Raw genomic sequence first — 15,789 nt, 5'->3', positions numbered from 1 at the left:
CGGGAGGTGGTGGCGGCTCCTTCGCTGGACGTTTTCAAGCGGAGGCTGGATGAGTATCTTCCGGGTATGTTGTAGGGCTCTCTTTCGGCTATGCTCCTGCAGAGTGCGGGGGTTGGACTAGATGACCTGCAAGGTCCCTTCCAACTCTAACATTCTGTGATTCTATATGTCGGGAGGGCGCTCTCAACCCCCTCCCTCCTATGCAGGAAGCTACCCCCTTTGTAGTAGAGAAACCGGGGTGCCCGGACCCCGACCGTTCCCAGGAGGTTCAGGAGTCTTGGCCTGTAGACCATATCGAGGTGATGGGTCCTCAAAAGGGGGACTCGGGGCCGCGGACATGGTTGGGCTGGCCGACAATATTCTGATAGATGGAGAGCTGGGTGGAAAATCACAAAGTCACCAGGTGGGTGGTGGAATCCCTTTAAGAATTGGGTGGTGGGTTCACAAGGTGCTGTAAACGAAGCAAATAAAAAGGCCCTCAGGTGTACCCAGGGAGGAGGAGAATGTGAGAGTCGTGAGAAAGACAGAGAGGAGTGAAGTAACTCGAACTCGTCTAACGACCCACATGGCTGAAAGAGAGTGGGAGTCACTCTCAAACGGCAACTCTGAGGGGAACCTAGGCCAAAACGCTTTGTGAATAACACGCTGGAGCCAACCCACGACCCAACCCTTCCCTTGAGCCAGACGAGGGCTGACACGTTATTTATTTTATTATTTACAACACTTTATGCCACTAGTTATCATGTGTGTCATCCAAATCATGGCCAGCCCTCCATCAGCATCCACTTGTGAGAAGAAGAATTCTAGCATAAAAAGTATGTATAAGTCGGGTGACCCATGTGGTTTGACCCATGACATTACAGAGGAACTATGGAAACCAACCATGGGGAAGCATCAATTATGATGCAAACATAGAATTTGATCCTGGCAGTAGTTACTGAATTTTAGCCCCAGTGTCTGCAAAACAGGATAAATAATGCTGTTCCTAGACTGCCCCCTGTGCATCAGGGGAATAAAACTATGACACAAGCATGTAGGTGAAACAGTCTAGTTTTGCTAATGTGCATTTGGTATGTTTTCCATATGTTGGTGTGTTAGTGAGCTGTTATCCCACCAGTACGCAGGGGTCTGTGAATAGTGTTTCTACAATCTTGCACTGTTGAATTGGGTGACTATGACACAGAGGCTATATTCATTTAGGTGCCTTATCCTCCGGTATATATAATTCTATTTTGGACATGGACTCCCCTGAAGATTCCAACATGCTCCAAAATCAGTTCGCTCTCTGATCTGTCATTCAGAGGGTATCCCTATCCACTGGCTGCTTTGCCTGAGTCCTGCCTCCAACATTCTAAACAGTTTGCTGTTCCTCTCCCCCCCACAGCCAGTCAGAACACAGAGGTCATTTGCATATGTGGCCTGATTCGCCTTTGCCTCGGAACACAGAGGTCGTTTGCATATGCAGCCTCACTGGCCTTTTCCTGTAACATTCTAAACAGTTGATATTCTGAAGTAAAATAAATTTCCCCGTAGTGTTTGTTGGGGGAAACCATGGTTGCAAATCTCCAGGTGAGGGCTGAAGATCACTCAGAATTACAACTGCTTTCCAGATGGCAGAGATCAGTTCCCCTGGAGAAAATGGTGGACTCTGTGTCCTTATATCCTGCTGAGATCCAACCTAGGCTAAAATTTCTCTCTGGTATTTTATCTGTTTTAAGCTTTTATTCAGACCCTGAGAAGATTGTATTTTTGTTAGCTGATTCCAATGTTAATGTATCCTATAGTATGGCTCTATTTGCCTTGGCTGCAAAGAAAATACGGGCCAACGTTGTTTCCAGGGGTACTAGTTAATATTTATCTTAGTGGGTATGCTGTGATTTAATTAACTGATCATAACTTCGGTTTTATGGTTTTATCCTGCTGAGATTGCCTCTGTATGACAGCCAATGTGACGTAGCAGTCAGGGCTTCAGCTATTAAAACTGATGTCCAGATGACCCAGATCAGTTCTCTTGGAGACAATGGCTGCTTTGGGCAGTAGATTCTATAACATTATACCCTTCTGAGGTCCCTCCCCACCCCAAACCCTGCCCTCCCCAGGCTCTACCCCTCAAATCTACAGGTATATTCCAACCCAGGATTGGCCACCGTGTAATCGGCTATGGTACCACTTTCCAGACCCTTGGAACCCAGAAAATGTGGCACTGGAGGAGGTGCTTTTCTACCTTAGCTTGTGACTGCATAGCCCTGAATTAACATAAGCCAACCTCCAGGCGGCACCTGGAGATCTCCAGCTATTAAAATTGATGCCCAGATGACCAAGACCAGTTCTCCTGGAGCCAATGGCTGCTTTGGGCAGTGGATTCTATAGCATTATACCCTACTGAGGTCCCTCCCCACCCCAAATCCTGCCCTCCCCATACTTTACCCCTCAAATCTACAGGTATTTCCCAACCCAGAGTTGGCAACCGTGTAATCAGCTATGGAACTACTTTCCAGACCCTTGGAACCCAGAAAACATGGCACAGGAGGAGGTGCTTTTCTACCTTAGCTGCCACTGCATAACACCCCCCTCCCCATCAAAACATAAGTCAGAGGTGGAGAGAACCATATCTGTTACCATGAGGCTGTCCTCCCATTCTACCCACTTGGGGCAGCAAAATGACTTGAGACAGCCCTGCCTTATAGCTAAGCAGAAGGAAAGAAACATGGCTTGCCTCCCTCTATTTTCCGCTTTCCTCTGCGCCCCACCAGCCACAGTTGGGACACTCATCTGGAGCTTCCTTCTAGATCTCATTGTATTTCTTCCCACAACGGGCATTACTCCTAGTCTTTTAATATTGGAGTAATGGAAAGATAGGTTTCTATGCCCAGAACTGACTAATATATATGAATGCATAAATCTGCTTCATACTGAGTTACACCACTGGTTTTTCTAGCCCTGCATTGTTACATTTTTATCCAGCACATCCTCCCAAGAGTTCAGGGGATAACCCCCATTTTTATCCTTGCAGCATCCCTGTGAAATAGTCCAGGTTGGGAGAGAGGGACTAGGCCAAAGTCTGCTAGTGAACACATTGCTGAGTGTACAGTTCAACCTGAGATTACCCAGTCCTAGTTCAACACTCTAGCTACTACACGACACTTCCTGGAATTGTGTATACTAATTGGTGGTGGCTGTCAACGACCTCCTGTTAGAGATCCTTGAAACCAGCTGGACCTTGGGCATGCAAAGCATATGCCATGTTACTGTTGACCATCTCAGCTGAGTGTTCCTTATGGTGAGGAATTATTTATTTATTTATTTTAGGGATTTTTATCCCACCTTACCCCTCAAGCGTAGGAAGGGTAAAAATAGTAGTAGTTACCTAATGTGACTGGGCCACATTGGTGGTGGTACCAAATAAAACACTCATACAAATATACTTGTACAAGCAGAGCCAGTTCGGTGTAGGAGTTAAGAGCGGTGGACTCTAATCTGTAGAACTGGGTTTGATTCCCCACTCCTCCACAGGCAGCCAACTGGGTGACCTTGGGTCAGTCACAGCTCTCTCAGAGCTGTTCTCTAAAAAACAGTTCTCTGAGAGCTCTCTCAGCCCCGCCTACCTCATGGGATGTCTGTTATGGGGAGAGGAAGGGAAGGTGATTGTAAGATGCTCTGAGACTCCAAGTGAAAGGCAGGCTACAAATCCAACTCTTCTCCTCCTGTTCAGAAGTAGAGTACCTCCTATTATCACCTTTTCTATTTATTTCATTTCTATCCCACTGTTCTCCTGTATGGGGGCGGGGGACCCAATGTATGGGGATAATCACCTCCGTGGCTCCGCAAAGTTTATGAGCAGGGCATCTGGGTGGTGACTGCTAAATCCAGAGTAGTAAACTAGTTGAGTCCTTGATCTGATTCAGCATGGCAGCCCTTAGGTAACAGGCATATAAAAGCTTCTTGAATGCTAGAGTATTATCTTGTGAAGTGTCAGATATTTTAATTAATTGTGGTCTGCAGCCTTTCACTCCAATTCCCCTTCTTCTCATTAAAAACCAAAACATACGTTTAGAAAAAGGAGTACAGACAATGGCCAGGGCATCTCTTTGCTGTTTATTACCAGCATTTAACTGGTAACCTAAAGCATAATTTCGAGCAGGTCCATATTTAGGAGCATGGAAAACTGAAGACTCTTGTAGCCCCTTAAAGAGTAACAGTATTTTATTCCAGTATAAACTCTGGAATTCTTACAATTTCAGGGTCTGTAATGACTCTTGAGGGGCTTCCTTTGTGTGTGGATAAGGGTGTCTGCTTGTGTCGTTATGGGAGGCTGTGATTTGCTGACCCACTGGAGGGCTTTGCTCTGTTTTAATGTTTGAAAGACTCAGTTATCAGCAATAACTGAGAAGTGAGCCATTAATTTGTGGTTGCCAAGCCACTTTGGAATAGTTTTTCATGGTTCTGATGACTCCGCAAGAAATTGAAAGATGGTCAGTTTTGTAGTACATATCTCTGCCAGTTTATGTTTTATTTAGATCAGAAGACATTCTGGCAGACATCACTCTCGCAGGAAAGATTTCAAGCAGTGAGTAAGAGAACACACAACTCCCAGCTGCTTGGCTGTCATCACTACCCGTTTAGACCCCTGCTGAATTTGAATGATGCAGGAGGTATAACTAACCTTGAATCCAGTCAGGCTTAGAACGCAAAATCATGCTGAAAACACATCTGTAGACAGATCTCTTATTTCACAGAGGTTTTCCCAGGACTGTTCTTCCAAGCCAGCTTTGCCCACCTGCATGAGATCTGATGTAAAGGAATTTCATGCGGATGGTGAAGTCAACTGCTGTACAGAAAAAGAGTCACAAATGAAGTTGTTCTAATTGTTGTGGGTTTGCAGTGGGAAAAGATTTCTTTGTTGAATTTCTGCTTGTCATGTGGATTTTTAAAGGCATATAAGCCTTGCCTGTAAAACATGCTTGAATCCTAAGGCAGGGCTGAGAGAACTGTGCACCCAAACTTCTCCCTTCTCTAAAAATGCAGACAAACTGTATCTAGAATAAATTTCCAGATACTTAGGTTTCCCAGCCCTGGGTTGGTAAATTTCTGGAGATTTTGGGGGTTTGGCCTGGGGATGGCAGAGTCTGGGGAGGGGAGAGACCTCAGCAAGGTACAGTGCCACAGAGTCCACCCTCAAAAGCAACCATTTTCTCCAGGGGAACTGATCTCTGTAATCAGGAGATGAATTGTAATTCTGGGAGATTTCCAGCCCCCACCTGGACGTTAGCAATCCTGCTTATAATGAATGGAGCTCCCAAGAATGAGCTCTTCATAAACATTATGGATAGCAACATCAGTGCTATGGCCATCAATCACCAGAAACTACCAAATCTTTCTGGACGAAACAGCTTAGCGCATGAATTATATTGTCAGGACTCAGTCCACACATCCAGTTTTCTTCAGTGTGTTATACTTGGGGCTTGTACCTTTAATTTGCACTGCAAAACACCTTGGCTAAAATGTGGGGTATAAATCCTTTTCCACTTGTTTTTTAGAATCACAGAATCATAGAGTTGGAAGGTACCTCCAGGGTCACCTAGTCTGACCCCCTGCATAATGCAGGAAATTCACAAATACCTTCCCCCCCCCCGCTCTATTTCCTGAAGAGGGGGGAACAAACTCCTCCAGGATCCCTGGCCAAATTGGCCTGGGGAAAAAAGTGCCTCCTGATCTCAAAGTGGCAATCCACACCTCCCTGGGCGTGTAAGAGAGGGCCACGAGAACTAAGCACTGAGGCAACACTTCCTACCCTCCCTCTCATGATCTGCCTAAGTTCACAGAATCAGCATTGCTGTCAGATGGCCATCTAACCTCTGTTTGAAAACCTCCAAAGAAGGAGAGCCCCCCACCTCCCGAGGAAGCCTGTTCCACTGTGGAACTCCTCTAGTTGTCAGAAAGTTCTTCCTAATGTTTAGTCGAAAACTCTTCTGATTTAATTTCAACCCATCGGTTCTGGTCCAACCTTCTGGGGCAACAGAAAACAACTCCATACCATCCTCTATATGACAGCCCTTCAAGGACAAATTCCAGCTTGTCTATATCCTTCTTAAATTGTGGTGCCCCAAACTGAACACAGTACTCTAGGTGAGATCTAACCAGAGCAGAATAAAGCAATACCATCACTTCATGTGATTTGGAAACGATGCTTCTGTTGATACAGCCCAAAATAGCATTTGCCTTTTTAGCTACCATATCACACTGCTGACTTAAGTTCAGTGTATGGTCTACTAAGTCCCCTAGATCCTTTTTGCACATACTGCTGTCAAGACTAGTCTCCCCCATCCTATAATTATGCATTTGATCTTTCCTACCTAAATACAGAACTTTACATTTATCCGCACTGAAATTCATTTTATTTGTTTTAGGCCAGTTTCCCAGCCTGCCAAGATCATTCTGTATCCTGACTGCCTTCTACTGTATTTGCTACCCCTCCCAATTCAGTATCTTCTTCAAATTTAATAAGCATTCCCCCTATTCCTTCATCGAAATGAAGGTGAAGCCTAGCCTTCTTCCCTAGATGAAAAGGTGTTGGTTTATTTATTTATTTAATACCCTGTACCCTCTCCCCAAAGGGGACTCTGCGGTGCTTATAACTTTTAAAATACAATGAATATAAATATAGTATAAACAAATACAAGCATAAAAGTCTAAACCATAAACTTGACAAGCCAGTCTGGAAAGATTAAAACAACTGGCCAGCTCCCTGGTTCATAATGCTACCCAAACGCCACCTGAAAGAGCACAGCTTGCATGCCCTGTGGAATGATGGAAGGTCCTGTAGGGTATGAACTTCCCTGGGGAGCTGGTTCTAGAGAGAGGGGGCAGCTACTGAAAATGCTCTTGCCCTGGTGGTAGTTGTTGTTGTTGTTCAGTCGCACAGTCGAGTCTGACTCTTCGCGACCCCATGGACCATCTCCCGCCAGGCCCTCCTGTCTTCCGCCGTCCTCTGAAGTTGGCTCAATTTCATGTTCGCATCGATGACACTGTCTAACCATCTCATCCTTTGCCGTCCCCGTCTTCTTTGACCTTCAAACTTTCCCAGCATCAGGGTCTTCTCCAGTGGTAGACAGGTGGGTAATTCGTGGGCCAGGCACCTGTAGAAGACCCCGTGATGATGATCTAAGGAGGCAATGGGGGTCACACTGGGAGAAGTAAGATGCGTGTAAGGCAGTCCCAGACCATTTAGGGCTTTATAGGTCTAAAGCAGCACTTTGAATTGGTACCAGATGCTGATCGGAAGCCAGTTCAGGTGCCAAAGTATTGGTGTTAAAGGTACAAACCAGGGAGACCCAGTCAGCAATCAAGCAGCTGCATTCTGGACCTCCTGAAGATTTTTTGACCTCCAGAACAGAGAAACTGCACTTCAGTCATCTTCCCTATCCAAGAATTGTTACTATAAGTGTGGGAGCAGAGGGAATCTAGCTGTGGAACCCTCCAAGTTCTCTCCTAACTTTTCTCAGTAGGCAACTTCTCTTGATCACCAGTCTGCTGTTAATCTTATACCTAAACTGTGAATTGCCATTTGGATGTCTTCTTCTGTCCTGATGGAGGCTTAATTTGTGTGTGTGTGTGTGTGTGTGCGCAAAGTGTGGCCTTTCTAGTGCTTAAGAAAATATCGGCACACAACCCTGGCATATTGTGGGTGGGCGTAGTGCAAAGCAGCCTTTGACAAACACCCATGTATATATTCATTGGATTACTTGGTCACAGATGGTGAGCGCAGCAGCGCTGTGGTTCTTATGAGTGCTGCAGAAATCTGACCACAGGGAGATTGGGTACATCAGCACAGGGAAGAGACGTTCTCCTGGCAGCTTGGCACAATCTAGTGCAAAACTGAACTAGTCTTTCCGCTACAGCTCTTCAATATCTTCACATCTGATACAAACTTCCTCAGCCTTTTCCATCAGTGGACTTGAACATGAGGGCTTGTGTTGTTCGAACAGATTTCAGTACATTATTTATTCAATTCAATTTCTTAGCTGCCTAATAACAGGGTTCTAGGCAATGTATATCATTTTAAAAACAATTAGAAACATTTTAAAAGCAATTAAAAATCAATACGTAAATCTCAGATGGTGCTAATATATACATTTCCCTCCAACTCACTTTGGACTGTGCTTTTTTCCATGGGTGGGTGGGGGGAGGAGGCTGAAAAAGCAGGGGCAGAGAAACAGATAAGGGTGCCAGCATGATGGAACCAAAGGCCTGGCGGAACATCTCTGCCTTGCAGGCCCTGTGGAATTTGGCAGAGAGTTCCACCAGGCTTGAGGAGAGCCAAATATCCTACACGGGGAAGTTGATGCTTCAGAAGATGCTGCCTGGGGTCTCATTTGCACCCAGGTAGCATCTTGCTAAGGGACTCATGGTGTGAGCATCAAAACAACGCAAGCGACAACATAAAGCACCGCACAGATTCCACTAAATAACCTACAGACATGGTGTTGCCCTGAGAAATACAGTCCTCATCATTAAACAACAAAAGTAATCATAATAGTTCCCCCAGAGGATAAATAACATAAAGCCTGATGTATGGCCCCAGACAATTTCAGTGGGGGTTTATTTTATTAAGGATGGGTTTAATTTAGAATTGTAAGCTGCCTTTGGCCACAAGGGGGAAGGTGAGAGATAAATGTTTTAATTAATAAATTACAAATTGCTGGGGCTGCACAAGGAAAGCCTGACTCCTGCTGGGTGCCAGGAGGGCCAGATGGGAGGAAAATCAACAGCAAAGAACCATGGGCAGGCTTAAGATCGTGCACCAGGAAAGGCCCTCCATCAAGTATGTGGGGACTCGGTCATGAGGGGCTGTTAGGGTAACAACCACTACCTTGAAGCAAGGAGGCAAACAGTGTAGTTAAGCACTGGTGTGGTGTGCATACAGCAGACAGAGCTGGTCAATAAACAAGTGGATGCATCTTTTATGGATTGGTGCTTCCTTGTTGGGTTTCCTACCTCCAGATCAGCTTGAGGACAACTAACCTTGCTTAGAGTTTAAACTGGAAGGAACACAACCATAAGCATAACTTTTCGTCCTCAGTTTCTACAGATAAAAACTCAATGTGATGGCAAAGTGGAAATATCTGTGTTCATAGGCCAGCTCGTTTGTGCCCTGTGGGTGAGTTTTCCAGTGGCATATGATTGTTGGAGACCATGTTAGTCTGTATTTAGATGTCACGAATGATCACCAATCGGTTTGCGACAAGCCTGGAGCCTGGTTGATTATAGTGCTTGCGTGTTAAGAACATAAGAAGAGCCCTGCTGGATCAGACCAGTGGTCCAGCTAGTCCAGCATCCTGCATCACACAGTGGCCAAACAGTTCCTCTGGAGGGCCAAAAACAGGGCATAGAGGCCAAGGCCTTCCCCTGGTGCAGCCTGCAGACACTGGGATTCAGAGGTGTGCTATCTTTGAGTGTGGAGGTTGCCTTTAGCCACCATGGCTAGTAGCTACTGATAGACCTATCCTCCATGAATTCATCTAACCCTCTTTTAAAGCTGTCTGTGCCTGTGGCCATCACTACATCCTCTGGCACATTCCCCTCTGCTTCCCCTTGAGCCAAGACTGAAGACGTCATGTTAGTTTAGGCAGTCTTCACTATAATCACATATTTGCTAGGGTGTCCAATTCCATGTGCTTCCGCAAATTAGAGTCTGTTTCTTGCCCCTCACTGGAAATAAGACAGTCTTGAGCTTATCACAAAGAAACTGAGGTTTTCCTTACCCACAATGTCTGAACATGGCCTTGAACAAAAAGGATCCTTGGCCTGGTCTGTCAGGGCAGCAGCTCATCTAGTTCAGAAGCAGGATTGTGTGGGATAGAACATTAATCTTGCTGAGTAAAGTTGTTTTCTTGAGCTAATCCTCCAGGGAATGCTAATAAGCTTCTCTGTTTGTTCTTGCTTTCTGTATTTCACACTAAGGAATCAAGCACTAGTTGATGCAGTTCAGAAATGCCAAAATGCCTGCTCCTAGTGGGGTGAGTGCCTGCCATCTTATGACATGAGCATGGGGTGTACTGTACAGTGCATTATGTCACAAAAACAGGCAGGCCTCTCACCATCTCTGAAGGATTTAGATGTTTGTCCTAAGTGTGAACCTGCTTGAACTCCCCGCTGTGTAGTTTCTTATACTTTTCAGTGCTATCCTAGGCAATTACACTTCTCTAAGCCAATTGAAGTAAAAGGGCTCAAAAGGATGTGTAGCTAAGTAGGACTGGTTGGTTTCTCTGCTCTGTTAATCAGCCACTTTTGTTTTTGGCTCCAAATGCCTTTTAATCTTTCCCTGAACCACACTTTCATTTATTTGTTACTCCATTGTCACATGACTCTTCTTCACCCAATCCTGTTTGCCGATCTTCAGACAACATCTGTTGCAGAACACTGAAGTCGTCATCTGTGCCCTATTTATTGAAAAGAGGTTTGCTTTGCAACATGTGACCACAATGTAAAGATGGCAGTCCACCATGTCAGAGTAGCAGGATGCAGCCTTTAAAAAGCATCATAAATTACTTAACTCCATAATAGGTGTATGGCAAACAGGCCTACTCAGGCCTGCAGGCCCTGTTCCACCCTGCCTTCCAGGTTTTTTTTCAACACCTGGAGAAGCTTTCCCCCCCTCTGTCGGGTAGACTGCTGCCACCACTTGACCTTTGTAGGACTTGCCTGCTTGGGGGGTCAGGACTCCCAGCTTCCCTTCCAAGATCTGAGGCCTTGCCTCTGTGTCTCCCGCTGCCCAGTGCCTTGTCACCATGGGGACAGTTTACTGCTCTGTGTTCCCTTGAGGGAATAGCCTCTTGCCAATTGTCTGCCTTCGCTCCTTTTAAAATAGCATGTCCAAGACAGTGGAGGTCTATTGGTACAGAGAACCACTGGTAGCATCCAAAGTTTAAAGTATTTATTAAAAAGAAAATGTTCACAATCATACTTTAAGAACAGTGCCAGATTGAGTAAGGGATTCAAAAGAAATGGGTAAAACACAAATCCTCTGCCCCTCTCTCTATACATACCCTAGCAGGTGTTAAAATATAGGACAGGCTCCTTTTGCTTAGGAAGTTACAGATCTCTACAGAGTGATTGTTACCTTGAAGCTTGCTTCAGCTCAGCAGTACATGGTCAATGGCTGCCCTTCTCAGTGGGGAGTTTTGTTTGCTCTTATGGACTCAGCACAAAAGCGACCTTCCTCCTTGCTCCCCTGAGTTGTATCACCTCTCTTTTTCCTGGATATTATTCCTGGAGCCATTCAAGTCTAAAGTCCTCCAGATCTCTCTTCCCTGATTGGAGAAGGGGGAGAGCTTGACCCACCCATTATCTCTCCTGCTAGATCTATTAGCATTTGTATGATGGTGGACAGAGGTACATCTGGAAAGCAACTGAACTGACTTCCTGCTTGTTCTCTGCCCAGAGAGAGAGAAAAAACTTAAAATTCAGAGTAGAGGTTTTGCTTATTTCAAACCTCCAAAGAAAAAAGGCATGTATTCACAAGGTGAAAAGACAGTTTCATCCAGCAATGTGTGTAATTGTTTCCTTCAAGTTGCAGATGGTCTTGATTCCAGCTGGAGTATTTACAATGGGAACTGATGAGCCAGCAATACAACAAGATGGAGAATCGCCTGCCAGAAGAGTTCATGTTGACAGTTTCTACATGGATCTCTATGAAGTCAGTAATGCTGAGTTTGAGAAGTTTGTGAATGCTACTGGCTATCTCACAGAGGTAAGGAGTGTTAATTTCTTTCACAATGGCTGTACTTTGGTCAAGCAGAAACTGAAGCTTGTTCCCAGAAGAGAGGGAAAATGCATAAGCTTGCAGGATAAAGATGGAAAGATCCAATCTCTTTCTGACCCCTGTAAGTTATTTGAAAAGATGAAAAGGGCCCTACAAAATCAGCCACTGGTTTCCAATGATGCTTGCTCTGAATTTTAGGTAACCAGTTCTAGAATGTTCGAGTTCAACACCAAGACCTACAATTTGAACCTGAGCTGTAAATGTGCATACTGTTCTGCTTTGGTTGGTCCTGAGGTGCTGTATGGATCCATTCAGCATTTCCATTCAGACGTCTGCCAGTTTCTGAGATATCAAGAGGCACTGCTGACATGTACTCTGTAGCTGTAAAAGAACTGAGGTCCTTGGGATGCTGAATCCAGGACCTGACAGATGCCTGGGTCTGTGCTTTTGTTTTCTTGAATGTATGACTTCTTGCCAGTAGTCTTAATAGGGTGGACACCATCATCTGAATGTTGAGGTTTATGTGTCAAATATAATGCCTCTGTAATTCCATCTAATACAGTGGAAATACACTAGGTCTTGGATTGGTGCTTGTGCATTTCAAGAAGAGTGCAAGGCGAATCCCTTCAGCCCAGCAGCCACAGCTGGAGTGAGTGAAAAATGAGCTCAAGTTTAGGAGCAAATAAACTAGTTTAAGATCTAGTAATGGTATATGTGTTCCAGTATAGACAAAGTTCAAAATTCCTAAAGCAATTGTTAGCATAGATTCTGTGGTAAACTGAATCAGTAAAATACAGTGAATACAGAACTGTCTTAGTAGAGAGCCCCTCTCCCCAACAAAAACTCAAATCTTAAGTGAGAATTCTGAATGCTTTCTAACATATGTCTTCTGTGTTTGTGAGGGGGTTGTAAAGCAGACAGTTCCAGACAGCTGGAGAAACTGCAGGCTCTTTCAAGGCAGTTATTTTCTAGCAATCTATGAGATGAAATCTTTACTATTGTTTCTTGCCTGGTATAACTTTCCATTGTGTGCAGAAGTACTGGCTTAAGAATTAAATACTAGATCTCAACCAGCTCTCTTGTTCTTCTTCTCTTATTGGAAAAGGGTAAACTGGAGTCCATAAATCTCTGGATACCTGAGAGAGAATGTGTAATGTGTTTAGAGCATCACAGTGCAAAATGAATGTATCAACCAAGGGAAAAGCTGGACTTCCAAGGGATAGCTGCCGGCACAGGCAATTTAGAGCAAGAAGATGGTTGGGTGAGGAAAGGGTTAAGCACCCCACTTTCTGCACCCTGTCTGTATTCTGGATTGTGCCCACTGGAAGCATATTTTCTAGTTTAACACACACACACCCGGCCATTATATCACTATGCATATTTGCTCATAGCATGCAGTTTGGGCCTAAGGTGAGTAACAGATAGACACTTAGATGGGTCAGTCTTATGTGAACCTTCCTGTTCTTTGCATCTGCCAAGGTTAGTATTGTCTACTGTGGCTGGTAGTGGCTTTCCAGGATCTCATGTAGAGGTCTTCCACATCACCTGCCGCCTGATCCTTTTAGCTGCTGATCTAGGGATTGAGCCCAAAAGGGTTAAACGTGTAATACCAAATAAGAGACCCCCCTCAATTTATATAGAAGTCCAACTTCTGTGAGTACATAGTTGCTGTGTATTTGCTTATATGGCATTATGTATTTGGCTTCTAAAGTCGTCAAAAGGATTCTGAATTTATATATTTGACCATAATCCAATGCAATAGTTAGGCGCATCTTTACTATGTACTGGAATGATTTCTACAACTTTAGCTGTTGCAAACCCTGTTGTATTTATGTTTTCTTCAAAGGATTGATAACTTGTTCTCTCAGGGAACAGGCTCCCAATATAGTACTGAAAAACTGAAATCACTGAGCACAACAGCTGAAGAGCAGTCATAGCTCCAAAACAATGACCACAAAAGAGTGATTATGAGTGAGTGATAAAATGAATAAGGCCAGAAGATCAGCATAGGTTCAGAAGAAGAAAGGAGAAAGAATCCATTGACATGACAAAAAAAATGCAGACGTAACATTTTGACCGACCCCCCTAAAACCCAACCAGCTTGGTAACCAGCAAATAGCTGTAGGTAGGGAGTTCCAAAGTGGAGGCGCCACAATGGAAAAGACCATGTCTTTCTTAACCCACCTATCTTATCTCTGAAGATGGAGACATGCTTAGAAAGGTGTCTGTAGAGGATCTTGATTGCTGAACAGGTTCCTACAGGAGTGCATGGTCCTTCACGTACCCTGATCTTGAATCACTTGGATCTGCATATTCCAATGGTGCCTGGCTAAAATCTCAGCAGGCAGACAGACTGAACAGAATGTCTTCATGGATTCTTATTGCTCATTGCTTTTTGCTCATTGCCCCAGAGCATTATGCAATGTACTAGTTACTGTAATACCTGAAGCTATTTTATGCTGAGTAGGACAGCCCAGGGTAGCCTGATCTCATCAGGTCTTGGAAGCTAAGCAGGCTCGGCCCTGGTTAATATTTGAATGGAAGACCTCCAAGAAATACCAGGCTGTGGTGAACCCCTCTGAATGTCTCTTGCCTGGAAAATCCTACGGGGTCACCATAAGTCAGCTGTGATTTGATGGCACTTTCCACCACCACCACAACCAGACTGCTGCTCTGCCAGAATGCTTACCAGCACCTCATAAATCCCATGCGATCCTGAGAAAAGTGGAATTGAAGACAATCTGATATTCCCAGTGAATGTCGGTGGGTGATATTTAAGGAGGTTCTTTTTCTGCTGCTCTTTGTGCTTCTGACAAGAGTCTGCACTTCATCCCAGTGACTTATTTGGGAATGATGATCTTCTGAAGCAAAGGGGCCTCCTTCATGCTTCATGTGCCCTAGCAGACTTAGTATTTCCTTTAACAGACTCTGTATTGCTGTTAGAAAGGATTAACTGAATCCCATTGTGTATTTAATTCTCTAATTTGATGCTTTCTGTAGATAATTTGGGAATGAAAACATTTGCAAAGGAAACCCGAAAGCCCACCTGACTTTGTGCTGTCCTTCTTCTCTCCCCTCCTAGGCTGAAAAATTTGGCGATTCCTTTGTGTTTGAAGGCATGTTGAGTGAACAAGTGAAGAGTGGAATTCAGCAGGCAGTGAGTCATGCGCTTTTCAGCTAGTGTTCATGGGCCTGATAATTTGAGGTTGTGTACCCTTTTTAATTGTAATGGTAGTAATAATACCGTCTGCTGCAGTACTGTCATCAGAGTACAAAAGGACCTGCAAAGATGTGTGAATTTCAGTGCGGAAGCAGTAGGATAGGTAACTTGCAGGACTGGGTTACTGCGGTGAATTAGGGCATGATGCCCCTTCCTGGGTGGAATGGGGTGAAGGTGGGTGAGAATATATAAACTGAAAGCATATAGGGAATGTTTATTTAGGTTCTTTTACTTCCCTTCGGGGGCATTGCAATGGCTTACCTTAAATGGAGGAGCTATAGGACTACATACTTCCTTGTAAGCATCAAACCTTGGCTGTGTGCCTTCACAAGCTCTGAAACTGCACATTTGATGGATATCCTCAAGGTGCCTTTTGAAGGCCTGCGGCATGCATGCACTACTTATGTAGGGGCTTGGCGGAGGGGGTTATCAATGATTTTTAATGCCATATCCATATTAAAAAACAATCTCTTACCTGCAGCTGATCTATGAACTATGGCTTAGATCCTACAAACTATAAATAGAAGCAGTTCACAAAGCTCACCCTCTCCCTCTGAGGCTTCTTTTTGCCTTTCCCAGTCTGTTCCTGACAGTTGGAGAGCCACTGAGAACACCGTGGGAGGGTGCGGGGGATGGGGGAGGCAGCTTGAAGGGCAGTCAGCAGAGATCGCTTTCCACCCCTCTTGCTTGAGTGCTTTTAGCACCGGGGGGGGGTGGGGCGAATGGGTGATTCTGTTCCTCCTTGCTGAAACTCCCTGTGCTGTATCCCACTTGGGTTCTGAGAGTCCCCTGACATTCTGGAGAAATT

At 44.8% G+C, this 15,789-nt stretch overlaps 1 protein-coding gene across 1 annotated transcript in view; it reads left to right on the top strand.

Moving 5' to 3' along the window:
* SUMF1 (sulfatase modifying factor 1) overlaps nucleotides 1-15,789 on the top strand; it is a 106,993-nt gene that overhangs the window by 8,263 nt on the left and 82,941 nt on the right. The window contains exons 2-3 of the mRNA XM_015424019.1: nucleotides 11,570-11,749; nucleotides 14,844-14,918. Of these exons, the coding sequence (XP_015279505.1) occupies nucleotides 11,570-11,749; nucleotides 14,844-14,918 (255 nt within the window). The remainder of the gene's footprint in view (nucleotides 1-11,569; nucleotides 11,750-14,843; nucleotides 14,919-15,789) is intronic.

Source organism: Gekko japonicus, unplaced genomic scaffold (genome assembly GCF_001447785.1).
Source record: "Gekko japonicus isolate JY-2015 unplaced genomic scaffold, Gekko_japonicus_V1.1 scaffold2376, whole genome shotgun sequence".
Taxonomy (NCBI): domain Eukaryota; kingdom Metazoa; phylum Chordata; class Lepidosauria; order Squamata; family Gekkonidae; genus Gekko; species Gekko japonicus.
This window is presented reverse-complemented; position numbering and strand designations above follow the sequence as displayed.